This window comes from Anolis sagrei, chromosome X (assembly GCF_037176765.1).
Source record: "Anolis sagrei isolate rAnoSag1 chromosome X, rAnoSag1.mat, whole genome shotgun sequence".
NCBI classification, from domain to species: Eukaryota; Metazoa; Chordata; class Lepidosauria; order Squamata; family Dactyloidae; genus Anolis; species Anolis sagrei.
The window spans coordinates 54784797-54804336 of record NC_090034.1 but is presented as its reverse complement, the minus strand read 5'-3'; the positions used below and the strand labels follow the sequence as shown (position 1 = coordinate 54804336).

The following is a 19540-nucleotide window of genomic DNA, read 5'->3' as shown; positions in this document are numbered from 1 at the left end:
ATTGCTGAGCCTGGAACAACAGGTTTCCACGGTGGCCAGGGAGCTTTCGCATAATTAAAACTTGTGCACCAGTTGCACCCATACCTTGAGAAGCCAGACTTGGCCACTGTGGTCCACGCTCTTGTTACATCCCGTATAGTCTACTGCAACACACTCTATGTGGGGTTACCTTTGAAGACTGTTTGGAAGCTTCAAGTGGTTCAATGGGCAGCAGTCAGATTGCTCACCTAAGTGGTGTACAGGAAGAATACAACACCCACGTGTTGCGTCAGTTCCACTGGCTGCCAGTCCGCTACTAAGCTCAATTCAAAGTGCTGGCTTTAGCCTATAAAGCCCTAAACAGTTCTGGCCCAACGTATCTGTATGAATATCTCTCCCACTATGAACCAGCCCAGGTGTTAAGATCTTCTGGGGAGGTTCCGCTCCCAGTCCCACCCGCTTCACAATCGCAACTTGTGGGGATAGGAGACAGGGCTTTCTCAGTGTTGGGCCCCTTGGCTATGGAATTTCTTCCCCAGCGAAATTAGATCAGCTCCTTCCCTCCTGACCTTCAGAAAGAAATTAAAAACATGGTTGTGGGACCAAGCCTTTGGACAGTAACACAGTACAATAAGTGAAGATGGAATATGTGCAATCGCGACTGGAATGGCTCCTGGACTATGATTTCAGATTGTGTGGTTTTTAATAATTGGTTTTAATGTTTATATATATACTTTTATATTTTTCATGTTTATTGTATGTATGTCTTATGTGACATTGAATTATTGCCTATTGTAAGCCGCTTTGACTCAGAGTGAGAAGGGCACGATATAACTACAGTAAGTAAATAAATAATAAATACATTTTAAAGGTTGTTCTGGGTCTGTTTAATTGGGGCCAGTTTTGCCTTGTTAAGGAGGCCCTCTAAACCTTCATCCAAGTCATTCACAAAGACGTTGAAAAGCCCTGAAAGCCCCAAGACAGAGCCCTCTTTATGACACCCAAATAGTCCCTTTTTTCCAGGATGAAGAAGAGGAACCATTGTTGGGTTTGGTCGCTTAACCAATGACAAAACCACCTCGCAGGAATATTATCCAGCCCACAATTTACTTGTTTGTTTGAAGAAGATTGCAGGGGGACATTATCAAACACCTTCCTGAAATCAAGATTGGCTCTGTCCACAGCATTCCCTGCATCTACCAAGTTTGTAACGCTATCGGAATATAGAGACAAGTCTAGTTTTTGAGAATCCTGGCTTTGTGTCATGAAATATGATGTATGGTTTGAATGAAATTGTATGGAATATATATGGTTGGGATCTGTATTGTCTAGAGATGCCATCCTAAGACTGAGGCCTGGAAAACTACAAGGAGGAGGTGAAGAATTCATGGACTGTAATTAAAAGTTGCTGATGAGAGCTGTGACAATGATTAACTGTTGAATTATTGGGGAGAAATGTGTTTACATTATCAGAGACAATTGCTCTCTAAGTTAAGGAAATGTTTACAAGGTTCCTTATGTTAAAAAAGGAAGTCAACACAAAGCTCCTTACGTTTACCAACACCAATTAAGGAGAGTCAACATCTGCCCGGAACTGAGATGAAGCCAGGATGTTTCAGGCTGGAAAAATAGCTATCATTCATTTACAACTTTGGAACAACATCAGCAAGAAATATTGCTATATGAGTGGCCTTCTAATATTCCAAAAGTGTGGCAGACTGGAGGAGTCTGGCTCACCCGCCATGCTCTGCTCCATGGGAAGGAGAGAGATGGTGCACCTGTAGGAGCGGCAGATCTACAATGTAAAGCAGAAATCTGGTCACTTGCTTCTTTCTCAGGGAAAAGGAAAGGATGTGTTTTGGCATTTTGTAAGTTTTGGAACTGTGCATTGGTAGACTGCAAGGAAAGCAGGGTCTGGCTTAAGCAGGTGCTTCTCCAAGGAGGGAGAAAGGATATGGTAATATTGGGATGCACGAGGATGAATGATTGTGTATGGGTAATGTGAATGTTGAGTAAAAATATAATTCCCCTTTTTCTGTTAGCCAATGTAACTAGGTTGTTTGTGGATTCAATTTAGTTACATAGAATCTGTATGTCCAAGTTCTGATACCCTTTCTCACACTGAAACTGCAATAATAAGGACCTATGCTTCAAAGCTGTTGAAAAGTTATTCATAACATTTGCTTTTTGCGGGAAACCGGCTTCTCTCTTTCTGCAGGAGACTGAAACTCTCCTCCTCCTCTTCCTCCTCCCTCTCGGCCCCATGAGCTTGAATTTCCTCTTTTGCAACTGCCCTGCTCTGCCCCGACCTGTTCCTCGCCCTCCCAGCAAAGAGGCGCACGGCTTTGTTATGTTGCAGCCGCAAGCAGGAAGGCTTCCTGGTGCCAGATCACATCAGTGGTGTTTCCAATCCAAGGATGATGACGTTGGCATCAAGAGAGGGCCGGGGGCTCCTCTGTTGTTGTCGTTGTCGTCTTCTTCTTCATCATCATCATCATCATCATCTCGTCCTGCACTCAGATCTGCAGTTGAATCAAGGGAAAAGGGAATGTAAGTGGGAACTTGCTGGATCCCAGAACCATAGAATCGTCAGAATCAGACAATCATAGGTTCAGCACAGAATAATATAATAATCAGTTCATCATAGAATCAAATGATCACAGATTCATCACAGAATCATCGGTTCATCGTAGAATCAGACAATCACAGGTTCATCACAGAATCATAGATACATTATAGAACCATAAAATCATCAAGTTATCATAGAATCATTGGTTCATCATAGAACCACAGGTTCGTCATAGCTTCATCATAGAATTGTACAATCACAGGTTCATTGTAGAACCAAAGATACATTATAGATCCATAAAATTGTAGGTTTCTCATAAAATCATAGGTTCATCGCAGAACAATATAATCATCGATTCATCATGGAATCATCGGTTCATCATAGAATCAGAGAACCACTGGTTCATCATAGAATCAAAGATACATTGTGGAACCATAGAAACAGGTTCATTATAGAATCATAGGTCCATCATAGAATCAAAGATACATTTTAGAACCACAGAATCAGAGATACTTTATAGATGCACAGACTCATAGGTTGATCATAGCTGCTTTGAGTCTCCTTGTGGAGAGAAAAATTGGGGTATATATATCTATACACATAATAAAAGTGCCCACTTATACAGACACGCTCCTGCCTCCACAAACAGGTATAACTCCCACTACTCAGGAGACACCAAAGGCCCCCCCTCCAATGACATTGAAAGTTCTAGTGAGCGCCATGAACATGTCCAAGAGCCCTGCCAATGTCCTCCACAAACACCATGCTGCCTACCACTCAAGTGAAGGCTTTCATCCAGGCACAATTTCATCCTAGATTGTATGTGCTTCCTCCACCACAGACATCCCAGTGATTCTGACTCTATTGGTGTAGAATTTGCATGACCCCGCCCACTGCCTTAACCCTTTCCTATTCTTTTCTATGGCACACAGCAAACAGAGGAATTAATCAGCAGCTATACATACTTGAGAGGTTTGGGGAGAATTCACCATGATTTATAGAAGTTGGTCTGGACATTTTGGAGTTGTAGATACTGGGATTTATAATTCATCCTCAATCAATGAGCACTCTGAACTCCACCAAAGATGGAATTGGACCAAACTTGGCACATAGAGCCCTCATGAGTAGCAGAAAATACTGGAGGTCTTTGGGGAACATTCACCTTGATTTGGGGGGAGTTTTAGATCAACTACATCCAGACAGCACTGTGAACCCAAACACTGATGGATCTCGACCTAATATGGCACACATACCTGATACGTTGAAATTTGATTACTGGAGGGGTTTGGGGGGAACTGACCTTCCTTTCCGAGAGTTGTAGTTCACCCACAACCAGAGAAACTGTGACTTCCACCAATTATAGACCTGGACCAAACTTGGCACACAGAACCCCATGACTAACTCAACCTACTGGAGGGGTTTGAGGAGACAGACTCTCCATAGTGGGTGTTGTAGTTTTTCCCTACAGCCAGAGAGCACACTGAACCCCAGTGATGATGCATTTAGAGCAAACTTGCCCAATATAACAATCTTTATGGGCTGATGGAGTTTTTCGGGGTTAACCTGGCATGATGGGAGTTGTAATTCAACTATGGATTTTGTACAATGAAAAAACTGACTTTTCAAATAACCCGTGCAACGCTGGGTACACAAGCTAGTATATACATAATAACAATGACAATAATAATAACAGCAGACTCATAGATTTATCACAGAATCTGAGGTTCCTCAAAGAATCACAGGTACATTATAGATCCATAGAATCACGGGTTCATCATAGAATCATAGATCCCTATAGTTGGAAGAGACCCCAGTCTATCCCTTTTCTGCCAGGGCAGGAAGACACCAACCAAGTTCTCCCATCAGGTGAAGGAGACACCATCACACATATTCCACTGTTGAGCTTGGTTCTTCCTAATGTTCAGGCTGACTCTCCTTTCCTGCCATTTGAACCCATGGCTGTATTGAAACCTAGTCTCAGATGCAGCAAAAAAAATAAGGCCTGCTCCCTTTTCCTTATGACCTCCTTTCCAATATTTAAACACGGTTCTCATGCCCTCATCTCTCAACCTTCTCTTCTGCAACTAAACATACCCAGCTCCCTTTAAGGATTCATAGTTTCTAGACCTTTGGCCATGTTGAACTGGACACAGGGTCATTCCAAGGTCTAACCAAAGCAGAAGAGAGTGGGACTAGGATCGTATTGGCCTTTTTTGCTGCTGCATCACACTCATGTTGGCCCCAAAGATGGTGTGAAAGCATTACCTTGGGCTCTCTCCTGCCCGTTCGGCAATCTTCCTCTTGAACGGCGGCAACACGCTGCATAGTTTCCTCAAACTCTCCCGGTAAGCTTCACCTGCATTGATAGGAAAGAGAGCACATAAGACCACAATAAGCCAGAAAAGCATAATGACGACAAAGAAGGCAGACACTGAAGGCACCAAATGTTTTCATCGATGGCATCCCTCTCCTAAGTCAGGCTTCTTCTGACTTCCCATGAGGCTGAGAGAGTGTGACCTGCCTCTAAGTATCCATGGTCGAAGGAGGATTTGAACCTTAGTCTCACTGAATGCTAACTTTTACCGCCATTCTGTCCTAAGGCTTTCTTGGTGTCCTTTTCCTTACTCTTAGGTTGAAAGAATGTGACTCAGGGTCAGCTGGTTGGAGACCCCTTTGGCTGCCCTAGCTCAATGCGTTGGGATCCTGGGACAAGATGATGATGATGATGATGATGATGATGATGATTATTATTATTATTATTATTAGATTAGGTGAACTATACCTCCCAAAATCAAGGCCAATTCCCCCCAAACCCCTGCAGGATGTTCAGTTGGTCATGGGGCATCTCTGTGCCAAGTTTGGTCCTGGGACATTGTCGATGAGTGGCACTGTTTCTCTGGATGCAGGAGAACTATAACTCCCATAAATCAAGGTCAGTGTCCCCCAACCTTCTCCAGTATGTTCTGTTGTTCATGGGGAGTCTTTGTGCCAAGTTTCATCCAGGTCCGTCATTCATGGGAGTTGCAGTGGTCTGTGGAAGCCGAATCGGATGAAGGTACTGCAAACCCCATAATTGATGGTCCATCTTCCTCCAAACCACAACAGGATGTAAAGTGGGTCATGAGGGATCTGTGTGCCAAGTTTGATCCTGATCAGTTATTGGTGGGGGTCACAGTAGTCTGTGGGAGCAGAAGCAATCGAAAGTACTGCAAATCCCATCATCTGTGGCCCGTCATCCCCCAAACTTCACCAGGACGTGAGTGGGTCATGGTGATTCTGTGTGCCAAGTTTGATCCAGGTCTGCTGATTAGTTCTGCTCTGTTTGTTGTGCAGACAACGTTCAAAAGAATAGGAAAGGGTTAAAGGATAGGCAATGGGGGGATCATGCAAATTCCACACCAATGGAGAGAGTAAGAAACACTACTTCACAACTATAATTTTGCTCCTGTTATGGATCATAATGTAAATATCTGATATACAGGATGTATTTTCATTCACTGGACCAAATTTGTCACAAATATGAATATTGGTGGGGTTGGTGGTGGTGGGGGGAATTGATTTTGTCATTTTGGAGTTGTAGTTGCTGGGATTTATAGTTCTCCTACAATCAAAGAGCATTCTGAACTCCACCAACGATGGAATTGAACTAAACTTGGCACACAGAACTCCCATGATCAGCAGAAAATACTGGAAGGGTTTAGTGGGTGTTGACCTTGAGTTTTTGGAGTTGTAGTTCACCTGCATCCAGAGAGGACTGTGGACTCAAACAGTTATGGATCTGGACCAAACTTGGCATGAATACTCAATATGGCCAAATGTGAATACTGGTGGAGTTTGAGGGAAATGCACCTTGACATTTGGGAGTTGTAGTTGCTGGGATTTATAGTTCACCTACAATCAAAGAACGTTCTGAACCCACCAACGATAGAATTGGGCCAAACTTCCCAACCAGAAACCCCATGACCAACAGAAAAGACTGTATTTTCTGGTGGTCTTTGGCGACCCTTCTGACATCCATCCCCTCACGACCCACCCCTCCAGGGGTCCCAACCCCTAGGTTGAGAAACACTGGTGTTGATGCTAAGCAGTATTAAGCCTTGGATGGTACTGGGATGGGAGGTCACCACAATATAAGAGGCCTAAGGAAATCCCTAGGCACAAGCCAGATCCCTGATCTTGGATGCTAAGCAGGGCCAGCCTTGGACAGTACTGGGATGGGAGGCCGGCATTGTATACAAGGCCTAAGGAAATCCTTGACACACCTTAGATCTTGGGTGCTAAGCAGTGTAAGCCTTAGGCAATACTGCGATGGGAGCCCGCCATTATATACAATGCCTACGAAATACCCCCGAAAGAAGGGATCCACCTACCTTTGGTCGGCAACGAGCAGCACCACAGAGCCATCCTGGATCTTGGCCTCCTTGACCGTCTCGTCTTCGGCTAGAAGCCGGGCATTGTAGTGGAAGGCCTTCTTCCAGGAAGTGATGCCCTGCTGGACCAAAAGGGCCCGGAGGTCCATCATGGTGTCAGTGGGCCGGACAGTCAGCGGGAGCAGCAGGTCTTCCTCAGCCAGGTGCACCTTGATGCGGTACCTCTTCCAGCGGGAGAGGCCTCTCCGCAGAGTCTCCATCCCTTCCTCCTTCCTTCCTTCCTTCCTTCCTTCTCGACTTCAGGGGCGAAACTCTAGGGAGGAGGACAGGTTTCGGAGAAAGAGGAGGACACCCTGCTCCTCCTCCTCCTCCTCCCCTTGGTCTGGACAAACCGGTTCCCCGCACCTGCGGAGTCATCTACCTGGATGCCAAGGAGGCTCACCTTCCGGTTGGTCGGTCGGTCGCAGGAGCATCTGCAAAGAGAAGGTGGGGCGGCCATACCTGGGTCCACCTCAGAAGGGGAGAGGAATGCCAAGAAGGTGGCAATTCAGGCTATGAGAGATGACATCTGAAGGCCTGTATTCCTTCCTTCCTTGGCTCCTCCCTCCCTTCCTCTCTTTCTTCTTCCTTCCTCCTTTCCTCCCTCCCTCCCACCTTTCCTTCCTTCCCGTCTTTCCTCCTTCCATTCTTCCTTCCTCCCTTCGTTTTTTCTCCTTTCTTTTCTTCCTTCCTTCCTCCCTCCCACCTGTTCTTTTCTTCCATTCTTCTTCCATTTCCCCTTCATTCCTTCCCCCTTTTCTTCTTCCATCCTGCCTTCCATTCTTCCTCCCATTCTTCCCTCCTCCCTTTGTTTTTCTTTCTCCTTTCTTTTCTTCCTTCCTCCCTCCCTCCCACCTGATCTTTTCATCCATTCTTCTTCCATTTCCCCTTCATTCCTTCCCCTTTTTCTTCTTCCATTCTGTCTTTTGTGCTTCCTCCCTTTCTTCCATTCTTCCTTCCTCCTTTTCTTTTTCTTTCTCCTTTCTTTTCTTTCTCCCTCCCTCCCACCTGATCTTTTCTTCCATTCTTCATCCACTTCCCCTTAATTCCTTCCCCCTTTTCTCCTTCTATTCTGTCTTCCATTCTTCCTCCCTCCCTTTTTTCTCCTTTCTTTTCTTCCTTCCTTCCTCCTTCCCACCTGTTTTCTCCTTCCATTCTTCTTCCATTTCCCCTTCATTCCTTTCCCCCTTTCTCCTTCCATTCTGTCTTCTGTGCTTCCTTCCTCCCTCCCTTCCTTCCTTCCTTCCTTCCTTCCTTCCTCCCTCCCTTCCTTTTTCTTTCTCCTTTCTTTTCTTTCTTTCTTCCTCCCTCCCTCCCTCCCACCTGATCCTTTCTTCCACTCTTCTTTCATTTCCCCTTCATTCCTTCCCCCTTTTCTCCTTCCATTCTGTCTTCTGTTCTTACTTCCATTCTTCCTCCCTCCCTTTTACTTTCTCCTTTCTTTTCTTCTTTCCTCCCACCTGTTCTTTTCTTCCATTCTTCTTCTATTTCTCCCTTCATTCCTTCTCTCCTACTCTCCTTCCATTCTGTCTTCCATTCTTCCTTCCTCCCTTTCTTTTTCTTTCCCCTTTCTTTTCCTTCTCCCTCCCTCCCACCTGTTCTATTCTCATTCTTCTTCCATTTCCCCTTCATTCCTTCCCCCTTTTCTCCTTCCATCCTGTCTTCCATTCTTCCTCCCTTCCATTCTTCCTTCCTCCCTTTGTTTTTTCTTTCTTTTCTTCCTCCCTCCCTTCCTCCCACCTGATCTTTTCTTCCACTCTTCTTCCATTTCCCCTTAATTCCTTCCCCCTTTTCTCCTTCCATTCTGTCTTCCATTCTTCTTCCCTTCCATTCTTCCTTCCTCCCTTCCTTTTTCTATCTCCTTTCTTTTCTTCCTTCCTCCCTCCCTCCCACCTGATCTTTTCTTCCATTTTTCTTCTATTTCTCCCTTCATTCCTTCTCTCCTTTTCTCCCTCCATTCTGTCTTCCATTCTTCCTTCCTCCCTTTCTTTTTCTTTCTCCTTCTTTTCTTTCTCCCTTCCTCCCACCTGTTCTTTTCTCATTCTTCTTCCATTTCCCTATCATTCCTCCCCCCTTTTCTCCTTCCATTCTGCCTTCTTTTCTTCCTCTCTTCCTTCCATTCTTCCTTCCTCCCTTCCTTTTTCTTTCTCTTTTCTTTTCTTCCTTCCTTCCTCCCTCCCTCCCACCTGTTCTTTTCTTCCATTCTTCTTATATTTCTCCCTTCATTCCTTCTCTCCTTTTCTCCTTCCATTCTGTCTTCCATTCTTCCTTCCTCCCTTCCTTTTTCTTTCTCCTTTCTTTTCTTTTTTCCCTCCCTCCCACCTGTTCTTTTCTTTCATTTCTTCCTTTCTTTCCTCCTTGCATTCTGTTTTTCATCCTGCCTCCCTTCAGCTCTTCCTCCCTCCTCTCATTTTTCCTCCTTCCTTCCTTCCATCCTTTTCTTCCTTCCTCTCCCACGTGCTCTTTTCTTCCATTCCTCTTTCATTTCTCCCTTCCTTCCTTCCTCCATTCCTCTTTCCTTCTCCTGCCTTTTCTTCCTTCCTTCCATCCATCCTCCCTCCCACCTTTTTTCATTCTTTTCATTTCTCTCTGCATTCCATCCTCCCTTTCCTCCTTCCATTCTGTCTTCCATTCTTCCTCCCTTCAGTTCTTCCTTTTCTTCCCTCCCTTCCTTCCATTCTCCCTCCCTCCCTTTTCTTCCTTCCTTCATCCCTCCCTCACACCGACCTGTTCTTTTCTTCCTTTCTTCTTTCATTTCTGCCTTCATTCCTTCCATCCTCTTTTCTTTTCCATTGCCTTCCATTCTTCCTCCCTTCAGTTCTTCCTCTCTTTCTTCCTTTCACATTCCTTCCACCTGCCATTCTTCCTTCCTTCCTCTCTTATTCTCTCTCTATCTTCCCATTTTCTTCTTCTTACTTATTATTAAATCGTTGTTGTTGTCGTTTTTATTTTTCGAACAAGACTGCGGTATTTAAACTGTGATTGAGACTGCATTATGCAATTGATCCAACCCTACAGAACATGGGAAGACCTGTCTCCGCTTTCGGCCCTGCCATCTGGACTCTAAATCCCATCATACTGCAGCATCGGGAGCAAATGCTGGGTGGATTTTAACTTGGAAGGAATGAAAATAAAGTTGGTTATGACTCTATCCTGCCTTCTATTCCCTCCCAGTAATCTCCTTGGTATTATTTACAAACCCAATCCCGCCGTATTGACTTAGCCCTGTTCCCCATTTGCAAAGGCAAACAAGGAGGCAGGCGCATCGCTGGAGAAACATGCATTAAGGAAACAAGGGGAGCAATTCAAAACCAAGGCAGGCGGGGAAGAGATAAGGCCAGGATGATATCTCCGAAAAAAGAGGGACGACGATGCATCAATATTCATAAGGCTGGGTGCGAGGCTTTGACAAACAGAAAGAAACAAAAGAGGGGAACTTCAGGTCAGTGGGGCAAATCTGCCCCAGATTTTAGTCTGAAGTTGATGCTGTAAGGAAGGGGGCACGAATCCGCTCCGGTTTCTAGCCAGAATTGTAAAAGAATAAGGCACAAAACTTGGAGGAACACCTGCAATTTTAAGATATGCAGAAGACACGGCACCATTCTACTTTAATGCAGGAAGACACCATTTGATCCCTCCTGACAGATGGCCATTCAGCTTGATAATGGGTCAGGCTTTACCACAGCAGGTTAATCTCCAGCTGCAGCAAATCTTGCCAACCAAAAGGTTGACGGATTATGTATTTGTGTATACTTATATAGGGCCAGGCTTTAGCACAGCAGGTTAACCACCAGCTGCAGTACATCTTGCCAACCGAAAGGTTGACACATTATGTACTTGTGTATACTTGTGTAGGGCCAGGCTTTAGCGCAACAGGTGAACCACCAGCTGCAGTAAATCCTACCAACCGAAAGGTTGACAGGTTATGTACTTGTGTATACTTGTGTAAGGCCAGGCTTTAGCACAGCAGGTTAACCGCCAACTGAAGTAAATCTTGCCAACCAAAAGGTGGACAGGTTATGTACCTGTGTATAACTTGTGTATACTTGTGTAAGGCCAGGCTTTAACACAGCAGGTTAATCTCCAGCTGCAACAAATCTTGCCAACCAAAAGGTTGACGGATTATGTACAGTGTATACTTATGTAGGGCCGGGCATTACCACAGCAGGTTAACCACCAGCTGCAGTAAATCTTGCCAACCGAAAGATTGACACATTATGTACTTGTGTATGTACTTGTGGATACTTGTGTAGGGCCACGCTTTAGCGCAACAGTGAACCACCAGCTGCAGTAAATCTTACCAACCGAAAGGTTGACAGGTTATGTACTTGTGTATACTTGTGTAGGGCCAGACTTTAGCACAGCAGGTTAATCGCCAACTGAAGTAAATCTTACCAACCAAAAGGTGGACAGGTTATGTACTTGTGTATGAACTTGTGTATACTTGTGTAAGGCCAGGCTTTAACACAGCAGGTTAATCTCCAGCTGCAGTAAATCTTACCAACCGAAAGGTTGACACGTTATGTACTTGTGTATACTTGTTTAGGGCCAGGCTTTGACACAGCAGGTTAATCTCCAGCTGCAGTAAGTCTTGCCAACCCAAAGGTTGACAGATTATGTACTTGTGTATGTACTTGTGTATACTTGTGTAGGGCCAGGCTGTAGCGCAAAAGGTGAACCACCAGCTGCAGTAAATCTTACCAACCAAAAGGTTGACAGGTTACGTACTTGTGTATACTTGTGTAGGGCCAGGCTTTAACACAGCAGGTTAACCACCAACTGAAGTAAATCTTGCCAACCGAAAGGTTGACAGATTATGTACTTGTGTATGTACTTGTGTATACTTGTGTAGGGCCGGGCTTCAGCACAACAGGTGTATCACCAGCTGCAGAAAATCTTACCAACCGAAAGGTTGACAAGTTATGTACTTGTGTATGTACTTGTGTATACTTGTGTAGAGCCAGGCTTTACCACAGCAGGTTAACCACCAGCTGCAGTAAATCTTGACAACCAAAACGTTTACAGTTCAAAGCCCAGGTCAGGATAAGCTCCTGGCCTTTAGGCCAGCTCCTGCCTACCTAGCAGTTTCCAAAGCAGCATGTGAGTAGATAAATAGGTACAGCTTTAAAGCGGAGAAGTATTTAAGGCACCCATAAGGAAATGCCAGAAAAATGCTGACAATTCGATCAAGGAGGAAGTTTACAAACAAAAGCTCTTCATCAGGGAAGATGGAACAACAGCAACCCCCCATTGCCGGAACTAAGCACAGCCTTCAAGATGCCAAAGATGGGAAAAGCTCTATCTATGTAGAGTTGTTTGTCTTGTCAGTGTACATGGACTGTTTGCCGCATATGTATGTTCTGTGATCTGCCCTGAGTCCCCTTCAGGGTGAGAAATATAATATAAATACTGTAAGACAAATAAATAAATAAATAGACATTAAAAGTTTCATGTAGAAATGGGAATATAGGAGCATAGACTCCTAACGTTGGAAGGGACCCCCAAGGGGCCATCCAGTCCAATCTCTTTACTCTTCCAAACAGGAAGTCACTATCCGATCTCTCCCAACAGGTGGCCATCCAGTCTCCTGGACATTAGAAGGTTCATGGAGAAATGGGGCTATAGGAACATAGACTCCGAGTGTTGGAAGGGACCCCCAAGGGGCCATCCAGTCCAACCCCATTATACTTCCAACCCCATTCTACTTCCAAAGAGAAAGACACTATCGTATCTCTCCCAACAGATGGCCATCCAGCCTCATAGACATTAGAACAGTGTTTCTCAACCTGGGGGTCGGGACCCCTGTGGGGGTCGTGAGGGGGTATCAGAGGGGTCACCAAAGACCATCAGAAAACATAGTATTTTCTGTTGGTCATAGGGGTTCTGTGTGGAAAGTTTGGTCCAATTCTATCGGTGGGGTTCAGAATGCTATTTCATTGTGGGTGAACTATAAATCCCAACAACTACAACTCCCAAATGGCAAGTTCTATTTTCTCCAAACTCTCCCAGTGTTCACATTTGGGTATATTGAGTATTTGTGCCAAGTTTGATCCAGTTCCATCATTTCATCAGTTCTGTGTGTCAAGTTTGATTCAATTTCATCATTGGTGGAATTCAGAATACTCTTTGATTGTAGGTGAACTATAAATCCCAGTACCTACAACCCCCAAATGGCAAAATCAATCCCTGTCCAACCCCACCAGTATTCAAATTTGGGTGTATTGGGTATTGGTGCCAAATTTGGTCCAGTGAATGAAAATACATCTTGCATATCAGATATTTACATTACAATTCATAACAATAGCAAAATTATAGTTGTGAAGTAGCAACAAAAGTAATTTTTTGGTTGGGGGTCACCACGACATGAGGAACTGTATTAAGGGGTCGCGGCATTAGGAAGGTTGAGAACCACTGCATTAGAAGGTTCATGGAGAAATAGGGCTATAGGATCATAGACTCCTAGAGGCAAAACGGACCCCTAATAGCCATCCAACCCCATTCTGCCATGACATGATTCAATTCCCCTCAACAGATGGCCATCCAACCTCTCGAATCTTAGAGTCGAAGGAGACTTGGCACCAAAGGAGAACGATACGGTCCTACCTGGCAAGGCTGTTGTGAAGCCGTCAGAGCCCAGGACCTAACATTGAGCTCCCAAAAATCTCAGAAAGGGTTATATTGAGTATAATGAGGATAAAGATTAGGATAAAGCCATCCTTACCTTGGCTTCCACAGAGAACAGATTAAAGAGCTTACGATTTACCTTACACTCTCCCTTTGGCCTGACTTTCTTTTTTTTATTATTTTTTAAATGGAAGCTCTCTTCGAGGATGACAATTTCACAAGCTTGATGTCCTTTGCTCATTCATCTGTGTGCAATGGGGGAGCAAGGGGGGATTAGCAAGAATTAAATGCCTCTCTCCTTGGCAGAGAAATTGGAGACTTATTTCCCCCTCCCCCCAATCCTTTCAGATTTCTGAAGTCACACTGCCATCTAGTGCTGTGGGCAGCCATATCACTAGATGGCAGTGTGGGTGTAAAAAACTGATAGGATTGTATTGTCAAGGCTTTCATGGCCGGAATCACTGGGTTGTTGTCGGTTTTTCCGGGCTATATGGCCATGTTCTGGAGGCAATTTTTCTCCTGACGTTTCGCCTGCATCTATGGCAAGCATCCTCAGAGGTAGTGAGGTCTGTGGTATCTCTATTTACCATGGTCCCGGTAGCAGACACCATGGCACACATCAACCAGAGGTTCCCAGAAGACATCACAGCTCTGTTTCACCATTGTTTCACCACCAGCTACTTTCAGTGGGACAATGAGTTCTATGAACAGAAAGATAGAGTAGCGATGGGGAGCCCTCTCAGCCCGGTCATAGCTAATTTCTACATGGAACACTTTGAAAAACAAGCCCTTGAAACAGCAACCAAAAAGCCCACTATATGGTTCAGATATGTGGATGACACCTTCACTATTTGGTGCCATGGAGGAGAAGAACTAAACAGGTTCCTGGACCATCTGAACAGCATCCACCCAAACATCCAATTCACCATGGAAAAAGATAATGAAGGAAGACTGCCTTATCTAGATGTCCTAGTCATCCGCAAACCAGATCAAGAATTGGGTCACACCGTTTACAGAAAACCCACACACACAGATAGATATCTACATAAAAACTCCAACCATCACCCAAGTCAAAAAAAGAAGCACCTTTAAAGCCTTGGCAGACCGTGCAAAAAGAATCTGCGAACCCCTCCTCCTCCAAGATGAACTGAACCACCTCAACTGGGCTCTCCAGGCCAATGGAGACTCCACCTCAGACATCAGAAGAGCTGCAAGACCAAGAACAAGCCACGAGAGTCAAGATGAAGATCCACCCAGAGGAAAAGTGTTCTTGCCATACATCAAGGGAACCACTGACCACATAGGGAAGCTGATGAGGAAACACAACATACAAACCACTTACAGACCCACCAAGAAAATCCAACAAATGCTACGTTCAGCAAAGGACAAGAGGGATCCTCTCACCTCTGCAGGAGTCTACTGTATACCATGCAGCTGTGGACAAGTCTACATAGGGACCACCAAACGCATCAAGGAACATGAAAGGCGCTGCAAACTACTCCAACCAGAGAAATCAGCCATAGCAGAGCAACTGATGAACCAACCTGGACACAGCATATTATTTGAGAACACAGAAGTGCTGGACCACTCTGACAACCACCATGTCAGACTACACAGAGAAGCCATTGAAATCCACAAGCATGTGGACAATTTCAACAGAAAGGAAGAAACCATGAAAATGAACAAAATCTGGCTACCAGTATTAAAAAACTCAAAAATTACAACAGCAAAACAACAGAGGGGAAACAAACAGGCACATCAAATCACTCTCAACAAAAGATTCCCCCCAGGCACTTCCAAGCCATTGAATGCTAATCAAGGTGATCAGCTGAAACATTCACACCTAGCTCCAGCAGACACAAGTCCTTTGTCTCACCCTGGTCATTCCACAGATATGTAAACCCATTTTTCTTACTTCCAACAGACCTCACTACCTCTGAGGATGCTTGCTATAGATGCAGGCGAAACGTCAGGAGAAAAATTGCCTCCAGAACATGGCCATATAGCCCGGAAAAACCTACAACAACCCAGTGATAGGATTGTATTGTCGAAGGCTTTCATGGCCGGAATCACTGGGTTGTTGTCGGTTTTCCCGGGCTACATGGCCATGTTCTAGAGACATTTTCTCCTGACGTTTCGCCTGCATCTATGGCATCTATGGCAAGCATCCTGAGGCGAAACGTCAGGAGAAAATGTCTCTAGAACATTATTATTATTATTATTATTATTATTATTATTATTATCTTTATTTGTACCCCGCTAGCATCTCCTGAAGGACTCAATGCGGCTTACAAAGGCCAAGGCCTCAAAACACAACATAACAATATACAACCTAAAGCAAATTAAAATCAATTAAAGCAATACTAAAACAACAAGCAATGAAACAATATACCAGGACACAATAAAACTGGGCCGGGCCAGAGTAATGGGTACAGATTAAAAGTGATGATGTGACAGGTGATATGTAAGGATTATAGGATAAGTGCAGTTGCCAGCAAGTGCTTTTGGGACTTGTTGTTGGAGTTTTCCTATTCTGGAAAGCCACAACGGAACAGCCAGGTCTTCAAGTTCTTTCTAAAGCAGTGTTTCTCAACCTGGGGGTCCCGACCCCTAGAGGGGTTGCAGGGCAATTTTCGAGGGGTCGCAGCATGGCCTCCTTTGGCAGTTTGGATCTGAACCGAACTACCAAACTGAGCACAAAAAGCAGCATGGAGGGCGGGGAGGGGGGGAGGAGGGAGCAAAGAGGTCCACCACTGCACTCCCCCTGCCTTCCCTGCAGGCTGTGGGGCAGGCCGAGCTTCTGGCACGAAAACTTAGTGCGGGGTGGGGGGAGTGAAGGGCCCGCTGCTCCTCCCCACAGGCCGCGGGAACTGGAGCCACGTGCAGCAATGGAGGGTCTCCCCAGGAGAAGGAGGAGGGAGAGAATGAAGGTGTTGATGCTCAGTCTGTTTCCCAGGTGGGTATGTTTTGGGGTTTTTTGGGGGGGGTGCAGGGTTTGGGCAAAGTTTTCTTTGAAACATTGTCCTCACTTCCTTACCAATTCCCTCCCCCCTTCCGACAACAAATGCCCTTTTTTGTTTTCTCCCAGGGCGCAGGATTTACATCCTCCCTCCCTCCCTGGCTGCCTGCCTTCCTTTTTCCCTTCCCTCATTCAATTCCTTCCCTTTCTTCTTCCCAGAGGCGGCCCTAGGTAATTTTCAACTGTAAGCAAACAGTATTTTGCCCCCCCCCCCACCCCCACCCAATAATTGATATTGTCGTGGGAGTTCTGTGTGCCATATTTGGTTCAATTCCATCATTGGTGGAGTTCAGAATGCTCTTTGATTGTAGGTGAACTATACATCCCAGTAACTACACTTGCCACACTTGCTCCCTTGCCTGGCCCGCTTTGGGTCCGGAGGCGTGCCTGAAAACCCCGGCATGTGCACCAAAAGTCACCTCTTCTCCTGACTTTCTCTTCAGCCATTGGGACCAAGAGAGAGAGAGAGAGAGAGGTGGAGATGCCCACCTTTCCTGAAGGTAGGCGCAAAAAAAAAAGGAGGGAGCGGAGGTGGGAGATACCTCCAGCCAGAGGGGCTCTCTCTCTCTCGGTCCCAATGGCTGAAGAGAAAGTCAGGAGAAGAGGCGACTTTTGGTGCGCACGCTGGGGTCTTCGGACCCAAAGCGGGCCAGGTGCGGCAGCTCCACCCCTTGGCCCACCCGCGGATTGGGGAGAGGAGAGGAGGCGGGTGGAGCACCGGGGGATCGGGAAAGGGAGCCGGTCATGGGGAAGGGATCCAACTCAGAGAATGATTGAGCGCTGGCTCTGCTCGCGCACCCGGTGGCCGGGTGGAGCAGGAACGAGAGGGGCTAGGTGAGGCTCAAGGGCCCGGCCCCTTTGGGAAGAGGATTGCCTGGCAGCGAGGCAAGAAAGCCGAGGCTCCCCCCGGACTGCTAGGGCTGTTGTGAGCTGAGGGGGTGATCCTCAAGTGGCGGTCGAGGGGCATTTACAGAGGTGCCTCTGCGCCCCTGGCAAAAAAAAGTGTTCTGCGACCGCTTACTTTGCGTAATGGACAAGCCGCCCCTGCTTCTTCCCCCTCTCCTTTCTCCTTCATTCCTTTTTCTTCCTTGCTTCCTCCTTTCTTCCATCTTTTCGCCATTCCCTCCCTTCCCCAATCCAAACTGCCTAAACACGTCCCACTTCCCAAGTTTACAGCCCCGGTGTTTGCAGTCAGCCAGCCGTCCGTGCGTTGGAGGAAGGGAGTAAAAGGAGGGAAGAAGGAAGGCTGCTGCTGCTGCCTTTGGCTGACCCTCAGTGCTGCTGGGGAGCTGGACCCAGTGGCATTAGTGGAGTCAAGCAGCACCCGGCCTGCACGGATGTTCTGGAACAGCTGTTCCAGGAGCTCCAGATTTATTTGGTGTGTTTAAATGTTTGTGTGCAATCCCATGCTTGGGATTTTGCAGCAGGAGGTTCCCTTTTATAATTTGCATTTATAGGGTAAGCCACCTGCCAATTATAGTTTGGATCCCTGGTCCCGCCCCCTTTTTGCTTTTTGGAGGGAAGGGGCCATTTTTCAGTTAGTTACAGCAAGGGAAGCCAAAGCAGAGGATGCGTACAGACGTTCCTCCTGTGAAAAGGCTTCGTCTTTTAAGAGTTCCTGGGGAAGAACAGATTAAAGGCCTCTACGGATTCCCAAAGGGTTCCAGGGAACAGCTTCACAGCCCTGAGGACCTCCGGAGGGAATAATAGCTCTTCATCTTCAGCTAAGTGATTTCAAGCCTGATGGTACGTCTGTTCGGTTCTGAGACACAGTTCAGCTGGTAGCAGACTCAAATTAGTTAGGTTTAAGTTCACAGCAGCTTGGGAGGAGCTTTAAAGGGAATTTTTTCTGTTAAACAAAGTTTCTTGAAGATAGTGCCTGTTTCCTGTAAACAAGACTGCGAGAGCCAATAGACTATTTAGAAATCTTACAATTCCCGCTTGTTCATTAATAAAGACTGTTGTATTTGAGCTTAAGTCTCCTAAAGCCTGTTTAATAGGGAAAATTCCTCTAAAGGCTCCTTCTCGGGCCCCCGGGCTTCCCGCTGGACGCAAGCCTTGCATCCTCTCTTAGAAGCATTTAATTTTAGCTCCAGCGGCGACAGAACAACGGAGGATGCACTGGCTGCAGGGGACGCCAGCTGCTTCGCTGCCTCCTTTTCCTCCTCCTCCGTGTTGTGTTTTTGTTTTTGGGAGGGAGGGAGGGAAGAGGGGGGGTGCCTCTCCGGGTGACTTTAGCTCAGGCATGGGCAAACTTGGGCCCTCCAGGTGTTTGGAACTTCAACTCCCACAATTCCTGACAGCTGGTAGGCAGTTAGGAATTGTGGGAATTGAAGTCCAAAATACCTGGAGGGCCGAAGTTTGCCCATGCCTGCCTTTGCCACAAATATGCAGTGAGAACCTCTTTGATTGTAGGTGAACTATAAATCTAATCAACTCCAACTCCCAAATGTCACAGTCTATTTTCCCCAAACTCCACCAGTGTTCAAATTTGGGCATATTGCACATTCGTGCCAAGTTTGGTCCAGATCCATAGCTGTTTGGGTTCACAGTACTCTCCAGATGTAGGCAAACTACATCTCCCCTAAATCACTGTCAATTCTTCCCAAACCACTCCAGTATATTCTGTTCGTCATGGCAGTTCTGGGTGCCAAGTTTGGTCCAGTTCTATAATTCCTGGAGGTCTCAGTAGTCTGTGGAAGTCAGAGCAGAATTGGTTGAAGGTACTGCAAATCGCATCAACCATTGCCCATATTTATTTTATTTATTTATTTCGTATACTTCTACTCCGCCCTTCTCAACCCCCGAGGGGGGACTCAGGGCGGCTTACAAAAAGGCACATCTTGATGCCCATACAATACAACAACATATACAAACAGTAATAAATGGTCAACAATTAAAACAATAAAACAACAATATATCTCACAATCGATAGCCAGT

At 45.9% G+C, this 19540-nt stretch overlaps 1 protein-coding gene across 1 annotated transcript; it reads right to left on the bottom strand.

Annotated features, from left to right (window-relative positions):
• Nucleotides 1-850: 850 nt before the first annotated feature.
• TINCR (TINCR ubiquitin domain containing) lies at nucleotides 851-8191 on the bottom strand. The gene is made up of 3 exons (XM_067473472.1): nucleotides 6919-8191; nucleotides 4814-4904; nucleotides 851-2501 (listed from the first exon to the last, which is right to left on the bottom strand). Exons 1-2 carry the CDS (start codon nucleotides 7176-7178, stop codon nucleotides 4901-4903), a joined length of 264 nt encoding a protein of 87 aa, XP_067329573.1. The 5' UTR covers nucleotides 7179-8191; the 3' UTR covers nucleotides 851-2501; nucleotides 4814-4900.
• Between the last annotated feature and the right edge of the window lie 11349 nt (nucleotides 8192-19540).